At 38.7% G+C, this 25,736-nt stretch overlaps 1 protein-coding gene across 1 annotated transcript; it reads right to left on the reverse strand.

The window, feature by feature from the left end:
• Positions 1 to 1,346: 1,346 nt before the first annotated feature.
• Positions 1,347 to 15,471, reverse strand: CPOX (coproporphyrinogen oxidase). The gene is made up of 7 exons (XM_044666950.1): positions 14,946 to 15,471; positions 13,088 to 13,231; positions 12,122 to 12,232; positions 10,938 to 11,079; positions 6,594 to 6,812; positions 4,211 to 4,315; positions 1,347 to 1,967 (listed from the first exon to the last, which is right to left on the reverse strand). Exons 1-7 carry the CDS (start codon positions 15,469 to 15,471, stop codon positions 1,880 to 1,882), a joined length of 1,335 nt encoding a protein of 444 aa, XP_044522885.1. The 3' UTR covers positions 1,347 to 1,879.
• Between the last annotated feature and the right edge of the window lie 10,265 nt (positions 15,472 to 25,736).

Raw genomic sequence — 25,736 nt, forward strand, 5'->3', positions numbered from 1 at the left:
CCCCCTGGAGAACTTTGGGTGAGGGGGCAGTTGAGAGGAATTGACAGTTACTTTGTGGAGGTTGAAGTGAGCAGACACTCTGCTTACTACTCCAGACTTGGGGATCACTTGAGAGGCCACTGTGGCATAGCCAGTGTGGTTTCTACATAAGGATTAGCCTGTTTAATAGGGTTAGTCTTTATCAACTTCAATATAACAAATATTTAGTGATTAGAGAGTAAAGATATTCATTAATAGCAAGAGAGCCAGTTTTAGTTAAGTGCCTTCATCCCCTCCTGTGAGGAGGGAAAGAGCAGCTTCAACCTAACAGCTCAGGGTCACCTTTCATTATCCTAAAACCCTCATTAACCTCTCTAGTTTTCCTTGTTACAACCTAATATAACCTTTACCTTCAATATCTGTGCCTGGAAATTATTTGGGAATACTCACAACTCATTCTGGACATCTAGTTTGAATCCTGTCTGCTGCCAGTTTTAAGAAGATCATCTCTGTCCTCAACAGTTATATAGCTAGCTTTTACTTACTCATCTATCAGACCTGTGAGGAATATAAATTAAAGAAAAGGAACATCATTGGGGTTTCAGCCATAACAGAAACTTACCAGAAGAATCTTATCCTTTCTCCATACCCAACTGAAGCAGCATCTGCTAGAGGGGGAGGGGTTTGAGATCCAGGAGTGTTTAGCCCCCTCCTTCCTCACTGAAGCCTGTCAATCTCTGGCTCTTGACTTGAAGCTTTATTTGACCCTGACACATTTATCTGCTTCTCCAAATTATCTGTTATTATCATCATAACATTTAAGTAACAATTATGCAAATTTAAGGGTTTACAACAAATCAAATAATAAAGAAGGTACATGGTCCATTCCTAAAAACTTACCTTCATAGAAGTGGATGCCTATGTAACTGTGAGTGCTTCATCTCTCTAAAAGATATTCTAGTAATGATAAGGAAAACATCAGAATTTATGCCAGGTTTTAAAAATGACTTCTTTTTCTTCTTGGTCTATTCTTCTGTGATAAGATTCTATTCATAAAGTACAAAAATTTAGGGTATATGTCAGCTAAATAAAACAAATTCGTATGAAATGTAACACATTAATAAAGAATAAACAAAGGAAAATATGAAAAAGGAAAAGAGTGGTAGAACCTTCACACTTGATATTATCAGAGGTTCAGCTACTCTGTTTTCCCTCAAAAGTCCAAATTCCCTTATGGAGAGATTTTAAAAACTATTATTAAAATCACATATTTGTAGTTATGCATTCAACAAAACAAATCTGTATGAAAACATTTTCATACCTAAACAAAATATTGCTTTCATCTATTAGTCCATATTAAGATTTAATATAAGAAAGATATATGATCTGGGAAATTTGACAAAGACCTATTTCAAGATAAAAAAACTTTTTAAAAAACATACATCAAAATAATTTGCCAAGAATTTTCTCCAACAAAAAGTTTCCCAATACAATTTGTTCCAGCCCTGAGTTGTTGAATTTGCTATATGTAAACATCAAGTACCTTCTCTGAAACCAGTTTTACATTTTGCAACAGAAAAATCACATGAAAATATCACTAAAATAATGGATTTTTATAGCAGTTTGTTAGTTTTTTTAAATAAACCAAACCATCACTTGGACATTTCACTCGTGGCAAGAAACACCACTGACTGGGAAAGTATGGTGAACAGGGCAGACACCCAGGGTCTTTAAAGCAATTCCTCAGGTTGCAGGTCAGTGAAATTCCAGATTAGCCCCTACTTGATTTAAGGCACGTGGACCATTAAACTATCACACAATGGCAGCCACAAGAAGCCTAAAGGAGAACGTTTATACACTTTGATTTTCCTTTGACCACAAGATGTCCACTCTTTGCGCCTCAGTGCACCCAGTCCTTGGGATGACATAGGACCTCTAGGATTTCAGCTTCTTTGGAATTCTCTGAGGGTGCATACATGTATTCCCATCTGTGTAAAACAAAAAAAAAATTTTTTTATAAAAAGCCCTTTCAAATTCAGAGCAAAATAAATTATGACAAAAAGGGGGAAAATTGCCTCAAGACTGTTTTGGTAGAAATTACAGATAGAAATGAATTAAGTGTAGTTAAAAAGTTGGAATGAGGATGCTCTAATCTCTAAATCTCTCACTTCCCATTTCCTGCTAAGTCCATTGAGAGATGGACACTTCTGTTTCTTGATGCTCCCTGACACCTCCCTGCTTCTGGCTAATACCCAAAGCTCTCTCTAGCCTTCCTGACACTATAAATCCTCCCTTGCTGGTTTATCAGGATGTGACAGGTTTCAAGATTAAAAAGATGAACTCTAGATGTTGGAGCTCACCCAGCTGGGACGGGCCTAAGGTTGACCCTCAGCCAATACAACAACTGCCTCTGGACCACGATGTTCTTTGTCAGGGTTGAGTCTGTAGGATCTTCTTCAGAATGGTTTCTTCTTGTGAGGAAAGGTACTACCAAAGAAATCAAAGTTTCCCTTCTCTCACCCACAGGCTTAGTGAAATAGGATAAGCAGAGATCAGCTCTTTCCTCTCTTAGCTCCAGGGCAGGAAAAGCACAGTTGGCTGTTGCTCCTTCCAATCTCTCCTCCCACATTCCAGAATCATTCTCTTAGAGTTCCTAGCATGCTGTCGTGAATGCCTCTGCAAACCAACTTTTTAACTACACTTAATTCATTTCTATCTCTGTAATTTCTACCATAACATTACTCATAATTTAGTACTTCCAATTTGAAGAGCCAAAGTGGCCGAGGTAATTCATCCCCTGGTAGGTAATGTTCTGGTGATGAGTGTCCTCAGATGCAAGGCCCACTTGGCATTCAAAACCTCTGAAGCTTGGCAGGCCTGCCCACATTTAACCTTCACCTCTGCACTGTGAGGATGCTTCAAGGTAGAACCTTCACGGGCTTTGGTTCCATTTTATCTCTAGCTCCTAGCACGATGCTAGTCACATAAAAGGGCGCAACAAATGTTTGATAAATTAGAATTATTTAATAATGTCAGGCAACCCCGTGGCTGTAACTTGGTCCCTGGATTTTCAGTTCATTGTGTTATTGGAAATCTTGTGCCTTTGAACTACATTTCCCAAGAGTCCACTGACTTCCTGTCATTATGTGCTGACGTAGACAGGGGGATATAGTCATTTTAATTTTTACACCATTCATCTACTTATTCTATCACAGCTAAGATATAAATGATATAGACGGTAAATGGATGAACAGTGGTCTTCTATCAGTCTATATTCCTTAGCAAATCTTTTTCAAAATTTCAGACTCAACTTGGAAGATTTCATAGCCAGTTAACATATTTAGGGCATGTAAGAGATTGAGTGGAAGGCCAAAAGAACTGAGTTTCAAGAATTGTGCTTATCTAGACAGGTGTGGCAGCCCGTCCCTATGATCCCTGCTCCTGGGGAGACTAAATGTGACATTCTAAGCCACAGGAGACCAATAACAACACTGATGACGATGACGCTAGCTAACATTTATCCGATGATTATGTGCCAGGCAATATACTAAGAACCACACAATGAGATCTCATCTGATCCTCACAGTCACGCTGGGGGGACAGGTGCTATGATAAGCCTCATTTTACAGATGAGGAAACTGAAACAACACAGGGTGAGTAACCTGTCCAGGGTCATCCTGAGTGTTTGAAGATTTATTTCAATTCAGGTCTTCCTGCCTCTGGGCCTCAGCAATCTATCCACTATCTAGACCAAGTCACCTGTGTGTCGGGACTATGTCTGACATGAATACAGTGACCTCTGGGGGGTTGAAGGAAGAAAGAGGTGTTTGCCCAGGGAAGAGTGACTGGGTCATGATCAAAACTCCTGTGCTTTAGATGAGACCTGGGTGTAGCCTGGAGAGCCAGGGAGAACCAATCTTTAAAACAAACAAACAAACAAAAAAAATCCCCGGAAAAATCTCAACCTCTCCTTTATGGGACCTAAGAGCAGTGGGGTCAGAAAGACACAAGTGAAAGGCCATGGGAGGGGCACAGCAAGGAGGCCAGTTTGGCTCTTACCAGGCCAGAGCTGAACTTGCCTCCCCCTTTCTCACCCTTTCTTTGCTCAATCCTCATCTTTCTTCATAGACAGCATTCTTGGGGGCAAATAGACTCCAATAGGGAAATCTGAGGGTTGAATTTTAATTCACTTAAGGAGAAGGGATAACAGTTACATCAAAGGTCTCCTTACCTAGCCGTCAGCGGCATAGACATAAGGATGCTTTCAATCCTCGATCCTGGAGTGAAAAGTCCAAACTTGGTGCCTCTGTCATAGAGCAGATTAAATTCCACATACCTGGGAGAGAAAGGAAGAGAGGAGAAAAGTGAACAGAGCAAGTTCTCCTCCAAGGTTAGGCCACAGGGAGGAAGCTGATGAGAGCTCAGCAGCGGGAGGCTGGTGGGGCTCTCAGCCTCTGGCCATGAGGGAATAAGTAGGGCATTCTCCCCCCTGAACAAAAGGAAATAGAGGCTGCTCTAACACAGTGACTATAAGACAAAAAGGTTATGTTTCCAACAGACGCTCTGCACACACAGACTCCACAGCTGTACACTGGAAGATGTGATGGTTCAGAAAAAGGAGCAACTGTGCTGTTCTCTCTCCCCTGGTTCCCCTTGGCTCACTGGGACTCTGTGGGACTGCCAAACTCCCCTCACACTGTTAAAGGCTATTCTGATCAAACTGTTAAGTTCCTTGAAGGCTAGAGAGTTTCTGTTTTTGTCTGTGTCCCAGGGGCCTCACAAAGGGTCTTATATATAAAAAATGTTTAATAGCTGTACAAGTTACTTAACCTCTGACTACTTCAATTTCTTCAACTGTAAAATGGGTATAATAATAGCACCTACCTCCCACAATTATCATAGGGACCAAAGGAGATAACCGTAAAGTGCTTAGCATGGGGCCCAGTACATAGCGGGTGTTATATGAATGCTTGCTACTAGTCTTATGAGAGGAAATTAATGTGAAAGCTTTAGCAGAAAAGGAAGATATATATTTTTGTTTGAGAAATTTTTAAAAAGTAAACAATCAGCTATATCATCATTCGTGATGATGGCGGGAACTAGTAATATTTTATGCTACAGGATGGGCTAGTACAAAAAAGCATTTATTTTAATATTAACAAGTACCACTGAAATAATTTTTTCTTAAAAACCTTTTTTTCTTATGCTTCAGCAAATGTTATAATTATTTTGTATTCCCTAAATACATTCTCCTAGATTGCAATAAAAGGGAGACTTGGACGTAAGCTTGGAGCTCAGTAAATCTGGCCAGGGAATAAACATTGGGCAAAAATCTGTCTGTAGCTTGGGTAATAAAAATACCCCACATGCATGTGTGCACATATACGCACTTTGGCTGAAGATTTAATGCAGATTTAATATAATTAACATATCAAAGCAGTTGTTAGAAACTTCATGAATTCAAATCTGGCCTCAACTACTTACTTCCTGTGTGACGCTGGGCAAGTCACTTAGCCCTATTTGGCTCATCATTAAAATAAGCTGAAGTGGCAGTAAAATAATAAAATAAAAAGGAAGTGGCAAACCATTCCAGGATTTCTGATAAGAAAATTCCAAATTGGGTCACAAAGAGTTGACATGAATGAAATGATTGAACAATAATTTTTCTTTCTTTCTTTTTTTTTTTTAAACCCTTACCTTCCATCTTGGACTCAAAGCTGTGTATTGGTTCCAAGGCAGACAAGCGGTTAAGGGCTAGTGTAAGAATTAAAATTTAGTTATTTTAGCTATATATTAAAATTATGTGGCCGCCAGGAATCAACAATTCAGGTTGATTCCGTAATTAAATCAGACCCAAGTCAGCATCGGGTTGAGGAGTTTATTTACAATCCGGAAGGTAAGTAGGGATAAAGAGAAGAGGGAGGTTAGAAGTCTAAATAAATGAAGCTGTAAGCCGCAAGGCCCAACAGCCGGATAGGCAGAGTTTAGAATTGGCCCAGTTAGGCCAAGGAAGCCAGCCTAACTTACCCACGTGACAATACAGGAGTGTAAGCTGTCTGTGGTCTCAGGAGATGCTTCTTCCTCCAGTTCCAGACGGCAACTCCCCCACAGGAAGTTCACTCACTTACTTAAAGAGATAGTGTCTTTCATCACTTCCTGTGGTCCACCTCTAATTCAAATGGACAAATGGCAGTTTCTACATTGATTTGGACTGCCCAAAGGGCAGTCCCTTATTCTTAATTTGTTACTTATTGTCACGTGTGGGTAACTCGTCTCCCCTCCCCACTAAGGGAGGTGGAAGTGACATCATTAGCATGCCTGGGTTGAGTAGATTCTTGACTATTAATGGGATCAAGCTAATTCTATTTACACACTAGGCAATGGGGGTTAAAGGGACTTGCTCAGGGTCACACAGCTAAGAAGTGCCAAGGCTGGATTTGTACCCAGGACCTCCCCATCTGAGCCTGGTTCTCAATCCACTGAGCTACCCAGCTGTCCCACACAACAATAATTTCTATCACAAGTTAAGACCAGAAAAAAATTACAATTAATTTAATTAATAGCTGCTCCTGCCTTTTCTTCTTTATATATGGGTTATTTTTTCACAGTCTTACCTCCCTCTCCGGAGCTGCTGCCAATGTTTCTCCTGAGGTGTGAATGGATCATTACAGTGTTTTTTCACCAGGGGGATATAAGAAGGTATAAAAGCATGGGCACAACTTTGGACAAAACGAAATATATCCTCCTTAGATGGGGAGTCAAGATCATCAAAGAATATCCCCCCAATTCCTCTCCTCTCTCCCCGATGTTTTATAAAGAAGTAGTCATCACACCTGAAAGGAAGAAACAGAGAAGTCAGAAGGAATCTCATACATTCCAAAAAGGAAAGCATTAAGTGTTAAAACATGGAGCTTAGTTCAGTGAGATCCCTCTCCTATACTCAGAATGAAAAGAAAATAAAAGACAGGGAGATGGCTCAGTGGCTAGGGAGCCAGGCCTAAAGCCAGGAGGTCCTAGATTCAAATTCAGCCTCAGATACTTACTTCTTAGTGGTGTGACCCTGGGCAAGTCACTTAATACCAACTGCCTAGCCTTTACTGCTCTTATATCTTGGAATCAATACTTAGTTATTGATTCTAAGAGAGAAGATAAGGTTTAAAAGGGGGAAAAAAAGACTTCTGCCAACACACAAACACATAGCCCATCACCCCACACATAGCCATTTTTTCCAGCATGATGAATGCTTCTGCCTTTTTGCCTAGAAAGTAAGCAGGAAAATATGTAAACTGTAACACCAACATTAATGCTGTTTTCTTAAGTTACTGATTTCCATGTCATTATTAACTATCAGAAAGGAATGCAGACACAGTAGAATGCTAATATAATAGTAATAGCTAATGATATTTAACCCTAATATAGTACTTACTATATGCCAGGTACTATGCTTTTATAACCCCAAACAAGTCATGTTTAACCCTCTTTGCCTCAGTTTCCTCCTCTGTAAAATGATTTGAGAAAGAAATGGCAAACTACTCCAATATTTTCCCAAGAAAACCCCAAATGGGGTCACAAAGAGTTAAACACAACTGAAAATAACTGAACAACAACCAAAACAAAATCTCATTTTTATCCTCACAACAATTCTAGGAGGTAGGTGCTATTATTATCTCCACTGAGGAAACTAAGGTAAAAGACTTGCCTAGGATCACTCAGCTCCTGAGGCTCAATTTGAACTTAAGACTTCGTGGCTCCTGGCCCACAGCTCTATCCTCTGTACCACCTGGATGCCCCTAATAAATAAGCATTTCAGTAGATAAAAATATCTTTTTATTTATTTATGCAACTATCTGTCAAATAATATATACTCTACAGAGCCTTTTTCTTCTATATATGTCTATTTTATAATTAAAGGTCCTTAAGAAGAAACTATAGAGGAGATGCATTGTGGGAAGATGGGAGTATAGGGAATGCCTTCCCAATACTCCTCACAAACAACCAAAAATAACTCCACAGGATCAATATTCAAAAGATGAAACTAAATAGCCATGGATAACTAGAGAGGAAGGCTTTTGATTTCCTGGCCTCAGGCCTGTCACCTTAGGCCCTGGGGACAGGAACAGAGCAAACAGTGAAATCAATAGAACAACCCCCCAGGGCAGGACCTGCAGCCTCACCTGGTTTGCTGAGCCCAGGAGCTTACACCCAGGAGGATACCCTAGGAGCAGCAGTATCAGTGGTGGCCTCAGCTCTGGAGATCCCTACTTGCCCACAGCGGGGGACTGAAGGAATGGATACCAGAGTCCCCTAGCCTCAGACCCTAAGGGAAGGACCTCAAGCCTCACTGCTGACAGGCAGGGGACTTTGGAGACCCAGGGAACACGTACTGGATGCCTGATCCATCCCAGGCTATGGCACTGGGAGATGAAGTTGCTGAAGGATTGGGGTCCCATCAACTATGATCACTCCCAGGAGAGAAGGGTCCCTGGTTGCTGCCACAGGGTGAGGTAGCCTGTCTGTTTGCAGTCACAGTGGCAGAACTGCCTGCTGGCTCTCTGGTTGGAGCACCTAGTACCAATCATAGACTGGGGCTTCAGAGGAGAAACCAGGATTACATCAGACACTGACCTAAAAAAACTGGAATAACTAAATAGGGCCCAGGAAAAAACAAACACAAAAATATCCTGAAACCTGAAGTAACATACTCCAGTAACATAGGAACCCTTGGAGTCTAGCAAAAATCCAATAATTACTACTAGCCTAGTCACTAAAATTTTTTTAAATAAAAAAAGCAAACAAAGGAGAAAGAACCCAATTATTGATCACTACTATGGAGACAAAGACGACCTTGGTTCAAGCTCAGAGAACAAGGAAGTAAAAACACCTACTTCAAAAACACAAAAGAAATATAATAAATGACCACAAGCTCAAAAAGAGCTTTTGGAAGAGCTTAAAAAGACTTCAAAACCCAAATGAGGGGAAAACTAGGGAAAAAATAAGAACACCACAAGAAAATCAAGATTACCTAAATGGAAAAAATAATTAAAAACTCAAAGAAAATAATCAATTAAGAACTAGAATTGGACAAGTGCAAGCTAATGATTTCCTAAAAACAAGAAATAATAAAGCAAAATCAAAGTATGAAATAATAGAAGATGCTACAAAACATCCTATCACAAAAACAGTGAACACGGAAAATAAATCAAGGAGAGACAAGATAAGAATAGTGGGACTCTTAGAAAGCTATGATCAAAAAAATAATTTAAACACCATACTCCAAAGAAACATCAAGGAAAACTGTCCAGAAATTCTAGAATCAGAGAGTGATTTATATACTGTTACTCTTTTTGTGGGCATATAATAATGACCCCTTACTAGAAAAGCCACAAAAATTCTCAGGAATGTTAGGCAGGGAAAAGAAGTCTTTAAAGTTTACCTTAAAAGATAAAATAAATTAAAATAAAGGTTTCACAATAAATGCAAAATGATAATTGTTCATGATTATTTTCATCTACATTACACCATATTTTCTCTCCTGAATTTGTATATTTTGCAAATATGGTCAAGAAAGGACATCGTAAGCCAGATCACAAAGAAAACTTTTAAGAGTTAGCTATATGATTTCAAAGTCTCTCTCCAAAAAAGTAACTTAATAAGACTAATATTCAAACCAAAAATTTTAGTAGTATTCACAAAACTTTCCTTGTATTTTACTGTGATTTTTAAATCCTTTCTTTCCCTTTCTTTAGTCAAAAAGAACCTTTAGAAAAAAACAGAAAAAAGTTAAAAGAAAATAGATTTGGGCCAGCTTTTCATACCATATATCACAATAAACTTTAATCATAAGTCCAGACACACACACAGTCACAAAGAACAACAAATATGAAGAATTTGAAGAAATATTAAAAGAGTGATATGAAGGGATGTAGGATAAGGAAAGGAGAATAAAAATATTCATATCTAACTCCGAATATTATTAAAATGATTATTGTTATTATTCAGTTGTTTTTAGTTGTGTCCAACTCTTCCTGACCACATTTAGGGTTTTGTTAACAAAGATATTGAAGTGGTCTGCCATTTTTTAAGGGTTAAATGATTTGTCCTGGGTCACATGGATACTAAGTGCTTGAGATCATACCTGAACTTAGGTCTTCCTAACTCCAGGCCAGGTGTTCTATCTGCTACACCAACTAGCTGCTGCTTTTAAAGTAGACTAGATAGCATTTAGGTAGCACTTTAAGGCTTGAAAAGCACTTTGTAAATATTATCTCATTTTACTATTATAACAAACATGAAAGGCAGATGGTAGGTGCTATTATTATCTCCATTTTACAGATGTGGAAACTGAAGCTAAGAGAGGTTAAATAACTTGCCCAAGATCAACAAAGCTAATAAGAGTCTGAGGTGGGATTTGAAACTCATGTCTTGCTGATTGCAAGTTCAACTCTTATCTACTCCATCATCTAGCTGGCTCCCAATATCATACAAATAAAGCCATAGTAAAATAAAAATCAGAAAAAAATATAATAGGCAAAGTTGGTACTACTTTGTTAGAGTCAAAGTAAATAAATTGTTTAAAAAAAACTAAAAGCCTTTAGTCATGGGTACCATCAGTTACAATCATATATTGTTTTACATAACTTTTCAATAAAAGATGTTTGTGAATTTATTTGTGTTTATCCACCATATCTATACAGAACTTAACAGGTGAAGGGTAATTCCCTCTTCTTTCCTTTTTAATGAGATTAAAAAAAACTCCATCATACTATTTGTGACAGAAAAGAGATTTGTCTGCCTAATATCAATTAATTCCTTGTTGAGTTACAGATGAAAATCAATTATTTTAAATCTCTTGTGCTTTGGCATTTAAAAGACAAAGTGCCAATCAACCCAAAGCTAAGATCACTAGAAAGTATGGGACGCATTCTGATTGCAAAGAGTTTCTCAGTATTTCGACCTACCATTTTTTAAACTTGGGGTAGAAGCCTGGATCATGCTGGTCACAAGCATCCTTTAAGGTTTTATGGAAGTGTACAGCATCCTCTTTGTTCAAATAAGTTGGAGTAAGATCACATCCACCACCAAACCACCATTGCCTGGTCCCTACCAAATAAAAAACAGTCTATGATAGAAAGCAAACTACCAGCCAAATTAGGCATGAAATACATACTCAATCCACAGGAATTTTACTAAGCATTTAGTATGTTCTAGGTACTAAGTGGTGGGGATACAAAGACAAAAGTGAAATAGTCCCTGACCTCAAGGAGCTTACATTCTAAATGCATGACAATTATTAAAAAAAAAATGGAACTATTAAGATTGATGATTTTGTATAGAAAAAAAATCAAAAACTCTAAAGTCACTAGGCTAACTCTGAAGCTGAGTAACACCAAAAGCAATCCATAGATGTTGGCATCAGAAAACAAAAAAAAAAAAAAAAAGGAAAAAGATGAAAAGGGAAAGATAAAATTAAATAGATTAAAAAAAGGTAAGAGAATGGTTAATGTGGAAAATATGGGGGATTCTAACAATATCATTCAAATCCTTTTTGTTCCAAGGATGTATGGTATGAAAATGAAACATAAATATTGGGAAGCAATTACCTAAGCCAAATTGCCATTTTATTATTAAATTACAATGTCAGGGCCCAGGCCTGTCTCAGCTCAAAGACCCAGAGCTCATCTGTTGACTAGTATAGGTAGAGTCAGATTATACAGACCTTCCCTATACAGGGAAGTGGTCTTTTGAATAGCTCTTCTCAAAGGGGCAACAAGAATTTTCATCTTTTAGAAGGTTTCATTAAGTTCCTGATTTCACATTAGCAGAGTTAAAAAACATTTCCTCCAGATGTGACTTTTATTGTTTCAAAATATACTGTATTATCCTTTCTGTGGACTTGTCTGTTCCACCTAGAAAATTATATAGGTTAAATAACAAGTTCCATGGTTAATTCAAATATCTCAGTGTCATTCTAGGCTTCTATCCCTAAGACATTATTGACACAAAAAACATTTTCATAAGAAAGGAAAAAATCTAAACCACATTACATATTACTTCTTATTCCAAAATGATACAAACTCTTCATATCATTTAAAAGTACATGTTTTACAATAAAAAAGCTTCCATAGTCTCCAAGGAGTCTTACCATCTGCTTCTTCTATTTCAAAGTATCTATAGTTGAAATGAATGGTGGGAACATGAGGATTCTTGGGGTGGATGACAGAACTCACTCCCATAGCACAAAAGGGCAACTGACCTAGGAATAATAAAATGCATTCAATAAAAACAAAACCACTATTTGAAACAATGAAATTAATTTGGACAATTTTTCTGAGTAAAATTTCCAACAGGCTTTTAAATTTGCACTTTAAAATTTAATTTGTTGATTATATTTATATTTAAACTTAGTTGTTAGCAGCATTTTTATATAGCACTTTAAGGTTTGCAAAGACCTTTATAAATATTAGCTCATTTGATCCTATAACAACCCCAGGAATTAAGTGCGATTATTATCCCCATTTTATAGATGAGGAAATAAACGTAGATAGAGTTATTAAGTGAGTTGCCCAGGTAAGTAAATATTTTAAGCTAGTAAATTCTGAGAATGGATTGCTCTGAACTCAGCTCTTCTTACTTCAAGTTCCATTCATTGCGCCACCTACCTTTCCTACTTTGTTTTATACATATTTCAATGTTGAAAATGTTATACTAAATGTGCCAATTATTATCAATAAATAACTCACATTTATATGATGCTTTAAGGTTTACAAAACACTTTCCTCATGGCAAACTTGTGACATCAGTGAGGCAGAAAGTATTATTATTATCTTCATTTTACAGATAAGGAAAAGGAGACCTACAGACTCTTGTTCAAGGGTCATACAGCTAATAAGTGTCAGAGCTAGGATTTGAACCTATGACTCCTCTCCAAAGCTAAAATCTTTTCCAGCTAATGCTTGGTACTATTGATCTTGATCACTATTATGTTGATCAAATTGTATGTGTCCAAATAGGCATTGCCAACAACTGTATAAAGCTTCATTTTAAAAATAAAATATGTAAGCAAAATTGATAGATATAATCAAATACATTTTAAAATTACTTGACTTACCATTTTTGGTCTTGAATTTTTTTCCTCTGCTTTTCATTTGTTTTGCTGCTTCCTCACTAAGAATCCCATGAACTACAGAAACACTGACTCCAGCTTTTTCAAAGACATGACCATCCTGAAGCACACAGCTGATGCCCCCTCCTCCTGAGGGAAAACAAACAAACAAAATATATAAAAATACAGGGAAAATTTTAAACCTAAAACTCTCAAGAACCAAAAATATATCTTTTTATCTACCTAAGTAGTATAGATAAACTTATAATGTTAATTGAAGATAATGGAAAAGTTATGCGGTATATATATATATATATATATATATATATATATACATAAACTATCTCATAGGAAAACAGTAAGTACATTGTTGTTATACTGAGAGGACCCAGGCTTGAGTCACAGTTCTGTTGATTATTGAATGGGTAAGTTTTGTAGATTTACAATTGGTTTAGTCTCTCTAAACCTCAGTTTCTCCATCTGTAAAAAAGGAAATAATATTTACAAGGTGGTTATGATGTTCAAATGAGGTAAAGTATATGTAAAATGTAAAATAAATGTATGTTATTACTATTATTTCTACATTCTTATACTATCTACCATCACATACTATTAATACTAAATTACTATTGGCCTACTATTGAAATAATATAGAACTACTATCCTACTAGTAGCTAATTGTTTACTAAGAAAATAAAATAGGAATACATCAGAGAAGTTTATGCCACAAAAGAAAAATAGGAGCAAAAAGATGTTTAAAAATCAATCTTTTGGTATTCTATCTGGTATTCTATTCATATTATTGAGGACCTCAAAACTCTATTTAAAAAATCACTTATATTTGTGTACACACAGAATATTAAAAGTTTTTTCACACCAGTGCCACATTAGAGACCACTGCATGTCTTACTAAGTCCCCTTGATTTGTCTCTCCTATTTACTCACTCAAAAAATGTTATAAGATTAAAAATTATGACTGTCTAATTGTATTTCAGGGGCAATTAAGTGGCACAGTGGTCTGGAATCAGAAACACTCATTTTCCTAAGTTCAAATGGTGTCTCAGACACTTACTAGTTGTGTGGTCCAGGACAAGTAAAAAAACAGTTTGCCTCGGTTTCCTCATTTGTGAAATGATCTGGAGAAGGAAAAGGCAAACCACACCAAATATCTCTGCCAAGAGAACCCCAAATGGAAAATGCTGCCAAAGCTGAAAGGGACTAAACAACAACAAAATAGTATTTCATTTAACAAGAAGCTTGAAAGACAAACTGACATGATGACATTAAATGCAGAAAGCCAGCTGTTCATAGACTTTCAGAGTGACTACCCCTGAGATGGACAAGTGCAAGGTCTAAGACTTAAGTTAAGGAAGGTCTATCTGTGAAGGCCAGAAGGTGGGCATTCGCAAGCTGCTCTCAAGTCAGTTAAAAAATCTCTCTAAGATAAGGGGAAAAAAAAAAGGTAGGGTGGAATTGGAAGAGGGGAAGTTCCAATACACTTCTGGTAGAGCCTATGCACGTAGGCACTCACCTCCTCCCTCCACCCAAAAACCAGGATCAGGGTACCTCTAGTGAATGGTCAAGACTGATATTAGAGAAGAGCCAGTGTTTTGTTAACTCACGCAAAACACACAGCTGGCTGTCAGTCATTTGGCAAATGAGCATTTACTTATCAGGCGCTTGCTATGTGCCAGGCACTGTGCACCACCGGCATCTTGGGACGTTGGATGAATTCGCCGGGGAATGAGAGGTTATTATGATCTAACTTCTCGCAAGGTCAAAGACCTCGCACGCCAGGCTTTTCACAGAGTCCCTACCTCAACCCCCAGTAACCTTAACTCTCTCCCCAACCCTCAGTGCGCACCTTCCTTCCTCTCCCAGCGATCCACGGCAAAGGTGGCGCCCCGGTCTAGCTGCTCCAGCGCCTGGCACACCTGAGACTGAGTCTCCATGATCAACAGCTCCATCTGGGTCTTCATGTCCCCCGGCCGGGCCCGCAGCTCCGACAGGGCTGTCACAGGCTGGGACATGAAGGAGTTGCAGCGGAGAGCTAACTCGTCTGCCTTGTCCGGGAAGCTGGACGCGACCTCAGTCTTGGGAACCATCTTGGCAGGCGCCAGGTGATGGAAAGCAGCTGCAGCCACCCCGGCCAGCCCAGCTGCCAGTCCTGCCACTAGCCAAGGAGCTCTTCTCGCCCCACCCCCGGCTCCCACTCCTCCCGTCCCCCGGCCATAGCCCAGCCCCCGGTTCTGGCCGGAGCCAGTCCCACCGAGCCCAGTCAGGCATACGCGCCCAACCACAGGGCCCAAGGTCCAGGCGCGGGGCAGTCCGCTCCCCAGCGCCACGCTACAAACCCGGCTCCCACTCAGCCTTCCTAGGGATGAGGCCATGGTCCCGAAAACCTTAGCTCCCTTTCAAGCCCAAGACTGGCGGTTAGCTCCCGCGAGCTGCTCAGGTGTAGAGAGACTAGGGGAAAAGAAACTAAAGCTGGATCCCTCACCAAGGCCACATGAAAGAGGCGGAGTGAGCGGGGATGCTGGGATCTGTAGTTCGGCATTTGAGCACGCGGATCCGCTCTACCCAGAGACCTACTGATAAAGAGTCAGTCCCAGGGCTGCCACGGGGTAGATAAAGGCTGGGAGGCAGCAGCCAGAGACTGGTCTTCTAGATAGCCCTTCTCTGAGAGGCGGCTGCCTAATCACCCGCGGGCTGCAGTGGGAGGAACCGCCCACCCCAAGATCAGCCCTAGTTGGAGCTCAATGGGAACTCGCTAGGGCTCCAATTCCCTCATTTTACAGATGAGGAAACGGAGGAGTAGAGAATACTGACTTGTATAATAATAACAAATAATAAACTGAGGCTTGGTAAGTGACTTGTATAATAATAAAAAATATTTACAAAGTCTTGAAAAATGACTTGCATAATAATAATAATAATAAAAACAATCCAGAAAATAAAGGTGACTTGAATAATAATAATATTATTGGAATTGAGTCTCAACTGAGTCTCAAAATGACATAATAATAAAAACTGAGTCCCAAAAAAAGAAATAGCTTGTACAATAATTGTGGACTATAAAAAAAACACACACACAGAACTATTAAATAGTCAGAAAAGCCACTCCTTTATTAAGGACAGGGGTCACAGGACTGAGTAGGCCCCTACACAGGGTTGTGCACTACAGAGTCCTAGGAATGAACCTAGGATGTTCTGGTCCGTGGCCCCTGGGAGTGCAACCTGGCTATCAGACGACTACTAGGAACAAAAGAAATTGAGGAACCTATATACCATTTGGGAAGATCCAGGGGCAGGGAAAGATGATTGACTTTACCATACACTCAGGATACAATCAAGCTTGGGAAAGGAATCATAGCCAGAGGCTAGGGTGTAAGGGAAGGGACTACTTACAATGGATACTAAAGGATGTTCCCTGCCCTGGTGTGCCTTCCTGGGAAAGGGTCTCTGATCAATAGGGAAGACTACCTAAGACAAAAGGATATTTAGCATATGTCTACCTCCACCTAACTGGGATGTCATTCACCCTAGAGTCCATTATCCAGTCTGGAACTACTAGCCAGAGATTCCCTTCAGGGTGCATTCTCAAAGAACACTGAACAAGTACAAGCTTTGGGGTCTCCAAGTCACAAGCTAATCCTAAAACTTGGGGTTCATTAGATCCCACCAGGCCACAAGTTTTGGATCTCTAGATTCCATGTAGACATAATAATGAAATTGAGTCCAGAAATGTAACTTTAATAATAATAATAAACTGACTCCTAAAGAGAAAAATGATGTATAATAATAATAGCTAGCATGTATATATATATATATGTCAAATGCTAGTTATTTATATATATAAATATATACTTTGCAAATCTCATGTCTTTTAAGATTTGCAAAGTACTGTATGGCTATATGTGTATAGGTCGATAATCTTTTAAGATTTGCAAAGTGTTGTACAAATGTTATCTTATTTGGTTCTCATAACAGTCCTGGGATGTGGCTAAGAAATAATATACTACAATTTTAATGCAAAAGACATAGACAATGAGATGTATAATAATACACATAGAAACCTGGGCCATACTCTTATGGCAATGTACCCAAAATATCTAGCAAAAAAGTGGCTACACAGTTTTCTCTATTTTACAGAGGAGGAAAAGGAGGCCAAGGCCATTTAAGTGATTTACTGGGGAAAATACAGCTCAATAAACGTTTGAGGCAGGTCTTCATGACTCCAGCCAACATTCTTAGTCATCTGTCTGCTTCTAGGGCTCACAGGTAGTAAGTGGATTTAACTGCAAGTCCATGGGTGTGGAAGGAGGGGAGAGAAAGAACATGAATCATGTAACCATGGAAAAATATTCTAAATTAATTAATTAAAAAAATTAACCTAGAGTCCTAAGAATCTGGGCCCTCTTGATTCCTTCTTGGTTCATTATCTGTCCCTGTTTTTCCAAACCTGACATTTTAATTTCCCCCTTTGAAATAAAGCTTCTTTTGGGACAAAGAAAAACAAGTTAGTTTTTATTATTGTTGTAATACAAGTCATTAAGCAAAACCTCAGGCAAGGGGGCCCCATCACACAATGGATACAACACTCTGTCCTCCTTTGACTTAAGAGGAGAAGCAATTTCATTATCTGTTTAAAAAACAAAGGGACCTTGACTGATTTTTCAGTTCCACAGTTTGGGACCTTTTGGGAATCTTCCATTTACATTGTCATTGTGCATGCTGTTCTCTTTGGTACTGCTTATTTTACTTTCTGTGGATTAATAGGAATTTTTGCCTTTCTATGAATTTCTCATTATCATCTGTCTTAGAGACATCCTGATATAGTGGATAGATAACTAAATTTCAAGCTAGGAAAACCTGAATTCAAGTATAGTCACTTAATCCCCACAGCATAGCCCTTACTGCTCTTCTGCCATGGAACTAATAGCCCCAGGTAAAAGTGAGCAATCTACATTTTTAGGATGGAGATTTGCCTTGTCAATCAATGAAAGATGACAGTTTTAAGGTTTAATTCTAGACATTTATACCTTACTAAGTATTTAGTAGATGCTAAATTTTTGCCCTAAGTGATGAGTGGCTTCTTTTCTATGTTTCCACATGCAAAATGGCAAACATATCATTAGTGGTATACACAGTGCTACCAACATATTTTGTAAAGACCTCAGACTTCTCCCCAAGTACATCCCTACCCTATTCATTCTCTAAATTGGCTTCCTCATTCTGGCCTGTTCTTCTGCTAACAGATCAAATTCTCAAAGATAGACCAGCACTACAAAGCTATGTTCAATTCTCTCAGAGTTTTTAAGGGATTGTCCCACATGTCTGGCATGTCCTCTCACTGTAACTCCATCTCATAAAGGAGCCATTCCTTTCTTCCTTTAAGATGCAACTCCTGCACCATCTCCTGCAAGGACCCTTTCTGGATCCTTTCAATTGCTAGTATTCTTCTTTCCAAATTACCTTGTATTTAACTATACAGCATATTTATAAATATATATACATATTACATATATACATATATATAGTGAGAGAGCATATATTTGGATTCATTAGCTTAATATAAATGTTGTGAATATTTTGTATATATGCATATATATATTTTTTCTATCTTCTTTGGAATATTAACTCACTGGAGTAGCTAGGTGATTCAGTGGATAAAGAATGTGAGAATTAAAATCAATATTCAAATACTTCAAGTATTATATTTTTATAAGGATTTATTAATTAATAACTTGAAGAAAAATAACAAGCTAGGGTAAAAAGGCTGCTAACCCAGCCGCACCCAAGGGAAAAGAGAGAGAGGGTAGGCTTACCATAAACTTATAAACAACACGTGAAAACGCAAATGTGGGGACACAGGGAAAGGAATGCTGGGAGATGAAGTCCAAGGATACAAGATTTCCACTTATACAAGAACCAGGCCTAGAGGCAAGAAGGGTTCAAATCTGGACTCAGATACTTCCTAGACCTTGGCAAGTCACTTAACTCCCATTGCCTAAATTAGTTTCAATTCAAAGACGGAATTCTGGTAAGGGTTTAAAAAATGGAGAAAAAAAATAAATTCATGATGGATAGGGATTATTTCAAAACCTTTTGTACTTTTATTCCCAAAGTTAGAGTTTAATAAATGACTTGTCCATATGGTACACAGAATGTAAATACAAGATAATTTGAGAATCAGGAAAATGAGATTCATCCATCTTAAGCAGCTTGATCAAGGCCGTGTAGGCAGTAAGTGATTGATTCAAGACTAAAACTCCAAATTTAGCACTTCCAAGTTCAGTGTATTTTCTACTGAACTACAGTGAGGAGGTTGAGAACGAAGCTAACAACTTTGGGAACGGTAAAATCTTCTCCTAAGGGGTTTAGTAAAGGAAGAGCTTTGAAAATAACAAAATGCAATGCCAAGACTAGTTATTATTTATATTTCTTGTTTGACGGGTAGAGTGTCAGAGACAGTACAGAGTAGAGCATGTGCCAGGCTAGGTTTTGGAGGCTAAGACTTTTATTTGTCCAGGACAACATTTAGCTATTTTCTATAGAGGAGGGAACTTAACAAACACTAAATAAATATATTTGTGTATCTATAGTTTAATAGCTAGATTTTAATTACATATAATTAATTATTTCCCCAGAGATGAGCAAACCCTTTGGCAGGTAAAAACCACTAACATTTAAAAGTAGATTAATTTCCCCAGGATACTTTGTATATAGGGTATAAGACATTTGCTAGGTGACCTTATCTGAGTGGATATGATAAGGAATAAGGGGAAATCTAGGTGAGGCCTGTTAGGTGAGACTCTGCCATGGACAGATAAGCCCAAACAACCTGACATGGAAGCAGCCTCCTCTCTCCCAGCTCCCTCCAGGCTAATCACTAAACCTTATTTCCAGCCTCATTTTTACAGCCATAGTCAAGAGAAGCAAAGTCTTTTGGAGATACCACTTGTCAACTCTCTGTAGTACTTGTCTCCTCAGCTTCTTAAGATCAGGAGAGGAAAGTTTTTGCCTAGAACCCTTGGCATTTCACATCAGAAACCAATATGGTTTTATTAATGGAAATGACACTAAAGAAGGTACGATGTCATCTGCTTTTGTTGCCATACCTTGAGGACCAGAGGGCCCTTCTCTGACTAATAGCTGAAATCTTCTATCTGTATTGTGTCCTTCATTAGAGAGTAGTTTCCTTGAAAGTAGGGACTGTCTTGCTTCTCTATTTGTATCCTCAGCTCTTGCCACAGTGCTTTGCACATAATAATAACTTAATAAATGCCCTTCCTCCCTCCCTCCCTTCCTCTCTCCCTCCCTACTTTCCTTCCTTCCATCCTTCTTTCTTTCCTTCCTTCCCTCCTTCATTCTTTCCTTTTTCACTCTTCCCTTCCCTTCTTTCCTTTCTTCCTTCTTCCCTTCCTTCCTTCCTATATATGATAGATAGATAGATAGATAGATAGATAGATAGATAGATAGATAGATAGATAGATAGATAGATAGATAGATGAAAACTTCCTTTTTCTCCTGGATACTTTTCTCCTACGTTGGCTTCCCTCTGGAGGATTATTTTCCTTTCTAACTAACTTTCATCTTGTCCAAGTCTCAAATTTAACATATCCAAAAAGTTATCTTTCCTCACTCCCTAAATCTTATCAATTTCCTCTCCACAACATCTTTTACTTATTTCTATACCCTAGTTTAGACATTCATTACCTCTTGCCTGTGTTGTTAAAATAATCTCTTAATTTATTTCCTTGCTTCCAGGCTCCAAAATCGTCCAACCTGATGCAGAGTGAAATAAATGGAACCAGGAGAACATTGCACATAGTAACAACAATATTTGGAATGATCAACTGTGAAAGACAGCTGCTTTCAGCAATACAATGATCTAGGACAGTTCTGAAGGACTTACAAGAAAGAATGCTATCCACCTCCAGAGAAAGAACTGTTAGAGTTGGAATGGAGATCAAAGTATACTATTTTTCACAATAGTTTATTTATGGTTTTATTTTGGGGTTTTGATTTTATGTAAGTATTCTCTTACAACAATGACCAATATGGAAGTGTGTTTTGCATTATAACACATATATAACCCTGATCAAATTGCTTATTATGTCCAAGGGAAGGTTGGGGGACAATTTGGATCTTATATTTTTGGGAAACATGTTTAAAATAGTTATTACATGTAACTGAGAAAATAAAATATCTTTGAATAAAAAAATAAAAATTTTCCTAAGTATAGGTTTCACATTGTCACTATTCTACTTTATAATTTTCAGTACCTCCAACTATAGTCTCTAAGGTAATTCCATTGCTAATTCCTCTGCCAATTATTTCCTAGTTATCCAATATGTAGTTTGCTTTGTATATATTTGTTTGCATGTTATTTCCCCTTTCCATTTGATTGTATGCTCCTTGAGGACGAGGATTTTCTTTTTCCTCTTTTTTATATCTCCAGCCCTTAGCACAGTGCCTAGCACATAGCAGACATTTAGCAAATATTTATTGAATTAATCTCACAATGGCTCCTATTGCTGACACCAAATCAGAGGCTTCAGGTAAACTACTAGGACTAAGATGCCAATGAAAAGTCTAAATATCTTATCCTCTGATGTTTACAAGATCCTTTTCTGGTCAAAGAATAGGAGAGACAGAGGCTGGAAGTAGTTAGATGACTCAATGGATTGAGAGCCAGGTCCAGAGATGGAAGGTCCTAGGTGCAAATTTAGCGTGAGATATTTCCTAGCTGTGTGATCCTGAATGAATCCCTTAATCCCCACTGCCTAGCCCTTACTGCTCTTCAGTCTTAGAACCAATAAGTAGTATTGATTCAAAAATGGAAGGTGAGGGCTTTTAAAAAAAAAAGGCATGGTTATGTAATTATAAACTAAGGTCATGCAAACCAGATTTTAGAACTCCAGATCTAATTAAATGGGACCTGAAGGCTACTAATGGACTAACTGGGTCCTTCTTGCTGTTGAGAATAAACTCTTGAGCTATTTCCTTCTCCCATTCTTGGCCTAATCTTATTTGTCTCTGGGAATCTCTCATGATTCTGATCTTTATGTAAACTCTCTTCTTCTGCACAAAGCTAGTATCTCTGAGATCCTTACCTGTAAGAACATTAAGATCTCTATCAACGGGGTATTTCAAAGGCTCCTAAAATTGGGAACCATAAGCCAAATTCAATTTGTGGTCTTGCTACCTACTATAAAGTTTTCCCAGTAGAGGAAGATAAGGAGACTTAAATCCTCTATAAAAGTAAGATGGTTAAATTTAAATCAGCAAGTTGAGAAAGATAGCACTCTCTCCTGGAAGAAGCATATCCCAGGATGCAAAGAAAACAGATGTTCTCCCTTAGATATATCTATAGCAGGATTCAAGGCCTCTGGTTATTCATTCCAGATAAGAGATTTCCTCAACATCACAACATACCAGTTATCTTTTTTTCAGCCTGTGGTTACAATTGCTAAACCCATTTGTGCAGTTTAAAAATGTTCTGAGTCCTGGGAGACTACAACTCCCAGGACTCTCTACCACAACTTCCTCAGACACCTCCCACTTCCTCTGTGGGATGTGTCTGAGAAAGTATAAGAGGTGCTTTTGGCACCTTTTCCCCCCAGATCGGTTTGTTTTTTTTTAGAAAACCCATCCTAACCTCCCTAGACCTTTTCTTTCCCTAAACTAAATAAATAATACCCTTAAATTGTTTCCTGATCTTTATTGAGCCTCAAAGGGCTCCATTCCGTTTACCCCTCTGAGCTTGGGGCTACCCCAGCTAGGCTACCTTCCTTCCTATTCCTTTTCCTTCCTATTCCCGTCCTTTCTCCCATCCATCCTTCCTCCTACCACTCACATCACATATTCTTTGTAAGACTCATTCCTGGATTGGGGGAGTTTAAAGATAGTGTCAACTATCAACCTTTTGAACTGAGAATTCCGTAGGTTTAGAAAGTACAAAGCTCACAATTGCAGAACTTAAAGGAATATTAATACCCAGATCATAGGTACAAGAGAAGAGGAATTCTGTAGCTTTGATCCTAAGAGATTTTGGATTTCTCTTAATAAAAGAAAGATGAAGAACAGGATATATGGCTTCCCTTCTAGATAGACACTGATTCCACATATCAATTCTGGAGTTTGTGAATAAGAAGTAATATAAAAGGGAGCACCCCAGCCCAAAGTTTTGACACTTTACTTCTTCATCATCAACCTATCCTCCCTCTACTCTAAAACTCTGTTCTCCTCTTCCAAAAGTCCTATCTTTACATTACTTGAAAATATCTGTTTGGCATTCAAAGCTCTTTATAGCCTACTCCCCTCCCTGAACCCCAGTGTAGTAAGTGTAATTTAGAATTATCAATGCCCAGGGGGGCAGCTGGGTAGCTCAGTGGAGTGAGAGTCAGGCCTAGAGACGGGAGGTCCTAGGTTCAAATCTAGCCTCAGCCACTTCCCAGCTGTGTGACCCTGGGCAAGTCACTTGACCCCCATTGCCCACCCTTACCAATCTTCCACCTATGAGACAATACACCGAAGTACAAGGGTTTATAAAAAAAAAAAAAAAAAAAAGAATTATCAATGCCCAGAAAAACTGGCAAGTAGCCCAGGGAAGAGGATTATTTTCAACTTAATTCAATAAACATTTATTAAGGACCCCTACTATCTGCCAGGCACTGTGTTAAGTGCTGAGTATTCTGAGAAGCAAAAGACTGTCCCTACCCTCAAGGAGGAGGAGACAACATGCAAACAAATAAACACAAAGCTCAGAATAAATAGGAAATAATTTAATAAAGGAAAGCATTGGAATTAAAAGAGATTAGAGAACACTTCCTGTAGAAGGTAGGATTTTAGTTGGCATTTAAAGGAAGCCAGGGAGTTGGAGTGGAGTGGAGTGGAGGAATGGAGGAGGAAGGGCATTGTAGGCATGGAGACAACCAGAGAAAACATCCAGAGCCTACAAATGAAGTGCTCTGTTGGTGGAGTAGCCAGGAGGCCAATGCCATTGGATCAAAAAGGATCTGTCAGTGAGTGAGGTATAAGAGAAAGCTAAGGAGAGCTTTGAATGCAAAACAGAGTATTTTTCATTTGCTTCTGGAGGCAATAGGTATAGTCAGAATCACGAAGGTCCTCTCAGCTCCATCTTGTATTTTATTATGTACAAATCATGGAAATAATTCAGACAAATTCATTCTTTTTTTAAAAATTGTTAATTGTAATTAATTAATTAATTAATTAAGAATATTTTTCCATAGTTACACGAATCATTTCTTTCCCTCCCCTCCCATAGCCAACGAGCAATTCCATTGGGTTTTACATGTGTCATTGATTAAGATCTATTTCCAAATTATTGATATTTGCACTAGGCTAGGGTAATTGCTTAGAGTCTACATCCCCAATCATATCCCCATCGACCCATGTGATCAAGCAATTGTTTTTCAGACAAATTCATTCTGTTATGAGTAAGATGAGATTAGCTAGTTATTAGGAATTAAGATGTACCTAGCAGGAAGGAGCTGGAGCTGGGAATTCCAGGTTGGAATGAAGGAGGAGGAAGTCTGCCTGTGCTCTGAGTGTGGATTCCATTAGTGGTGGGCAAAACTGTTGCCAGCCTGGGAGACCTCAGAGCAAAGGACACCTTGCATCCTGTTTTCCCCTGGGATCCTGTGTGGTGTGGCATCAAGTAAAGGACAAGATCTACAGAGCCAAGAGAAGAGGTGTAGTTTGAGTTCTGGAGGACAGTGCTTCAAGCAAACCCCTTACTACTTGGTTCCTGAGACAACTTTAGCTCCCGGCATCCAGAGATCATCAGTGGATTGCAGTGAGAATCCCAAAGCCACTAAGTCCTAGCTGCACTCAAGCCTGGCAGGCTCCAGGTTTGAGGCAGAAACCCAGAGACTCCATTTATAGCTCCTTGGGCCCTGTTAGTTTAGATCACTAAGTTAGAGTAGAATAAGACCTCCCATTGCCCTGTGGTTTTGTCCCTTAAATTTTAGTATAGAAATCCTTTCCCACCTTTTAGTCTAACATAATTAAAGCTGTTAAGTCCCTTTTACCTTGTTAGCCTGTTACTATACTCTGGTCTAGTGGAAGCTGGTGACAGTTAGGATCAACTGCCATTCCTGTGGAAATCCAGTAAAACTCTGGTCTCTTCACCCTGGTCCAGTCTCTCATAAATCCTAAAGTGTGTTCCCACAAACCCCTTAGTTTATTGTAATATCCCTGGTGACCCCATTACCTTATATTTTCTTACAATTCTAATGGGACAAAGAATCTATTACTAGAATTTCAGGGCTGGAAAGGGTTCTGGAGGCCATCTGGTACAGCTTAGAGTGCCTGTCATCTCACACACTTTCTCCTTTTGTATCAGAATATGGTGAAGTCTCTGAGTGATGCTTAGACTGATCTGGGCCAAGCAGTATTATTCACTACTGGTGGAGGTTTGGCTGAAGAGAATTTCTTAAGATACCCCTTTAACCTAATCTATTTTTTTTATATTTTTTAGACATTTATTAATATTCATTTTAAATCTGTTTACATACTTTATGCCCCTACTTTCCCCTTCACCCCCCCCCCCCCCGCTCTCCCCCCACCCATGGCCAATGCACATTTCCACTGGTTGTAACAAGTGTCCTTGTTCAGGGTCTATTTC

The sequence above is a fragment of the Gracilinanus agilis genome, chromosome 3 (genome assembly GCF_016433145.1).
Source record: "Gracilinanus agilis isolate LMUSP501 chromosome 3, AgileGrace, whole genome shotgun sequence".
In the NCBI taxonomy this organism is placed as follows: domain Eukaryota; kingdom Metazoa; phylum Chordata; class Mammalia; order Didelphimorphia; family Didelphidae; genus Gracilinanus; species Gracilinanus agilis.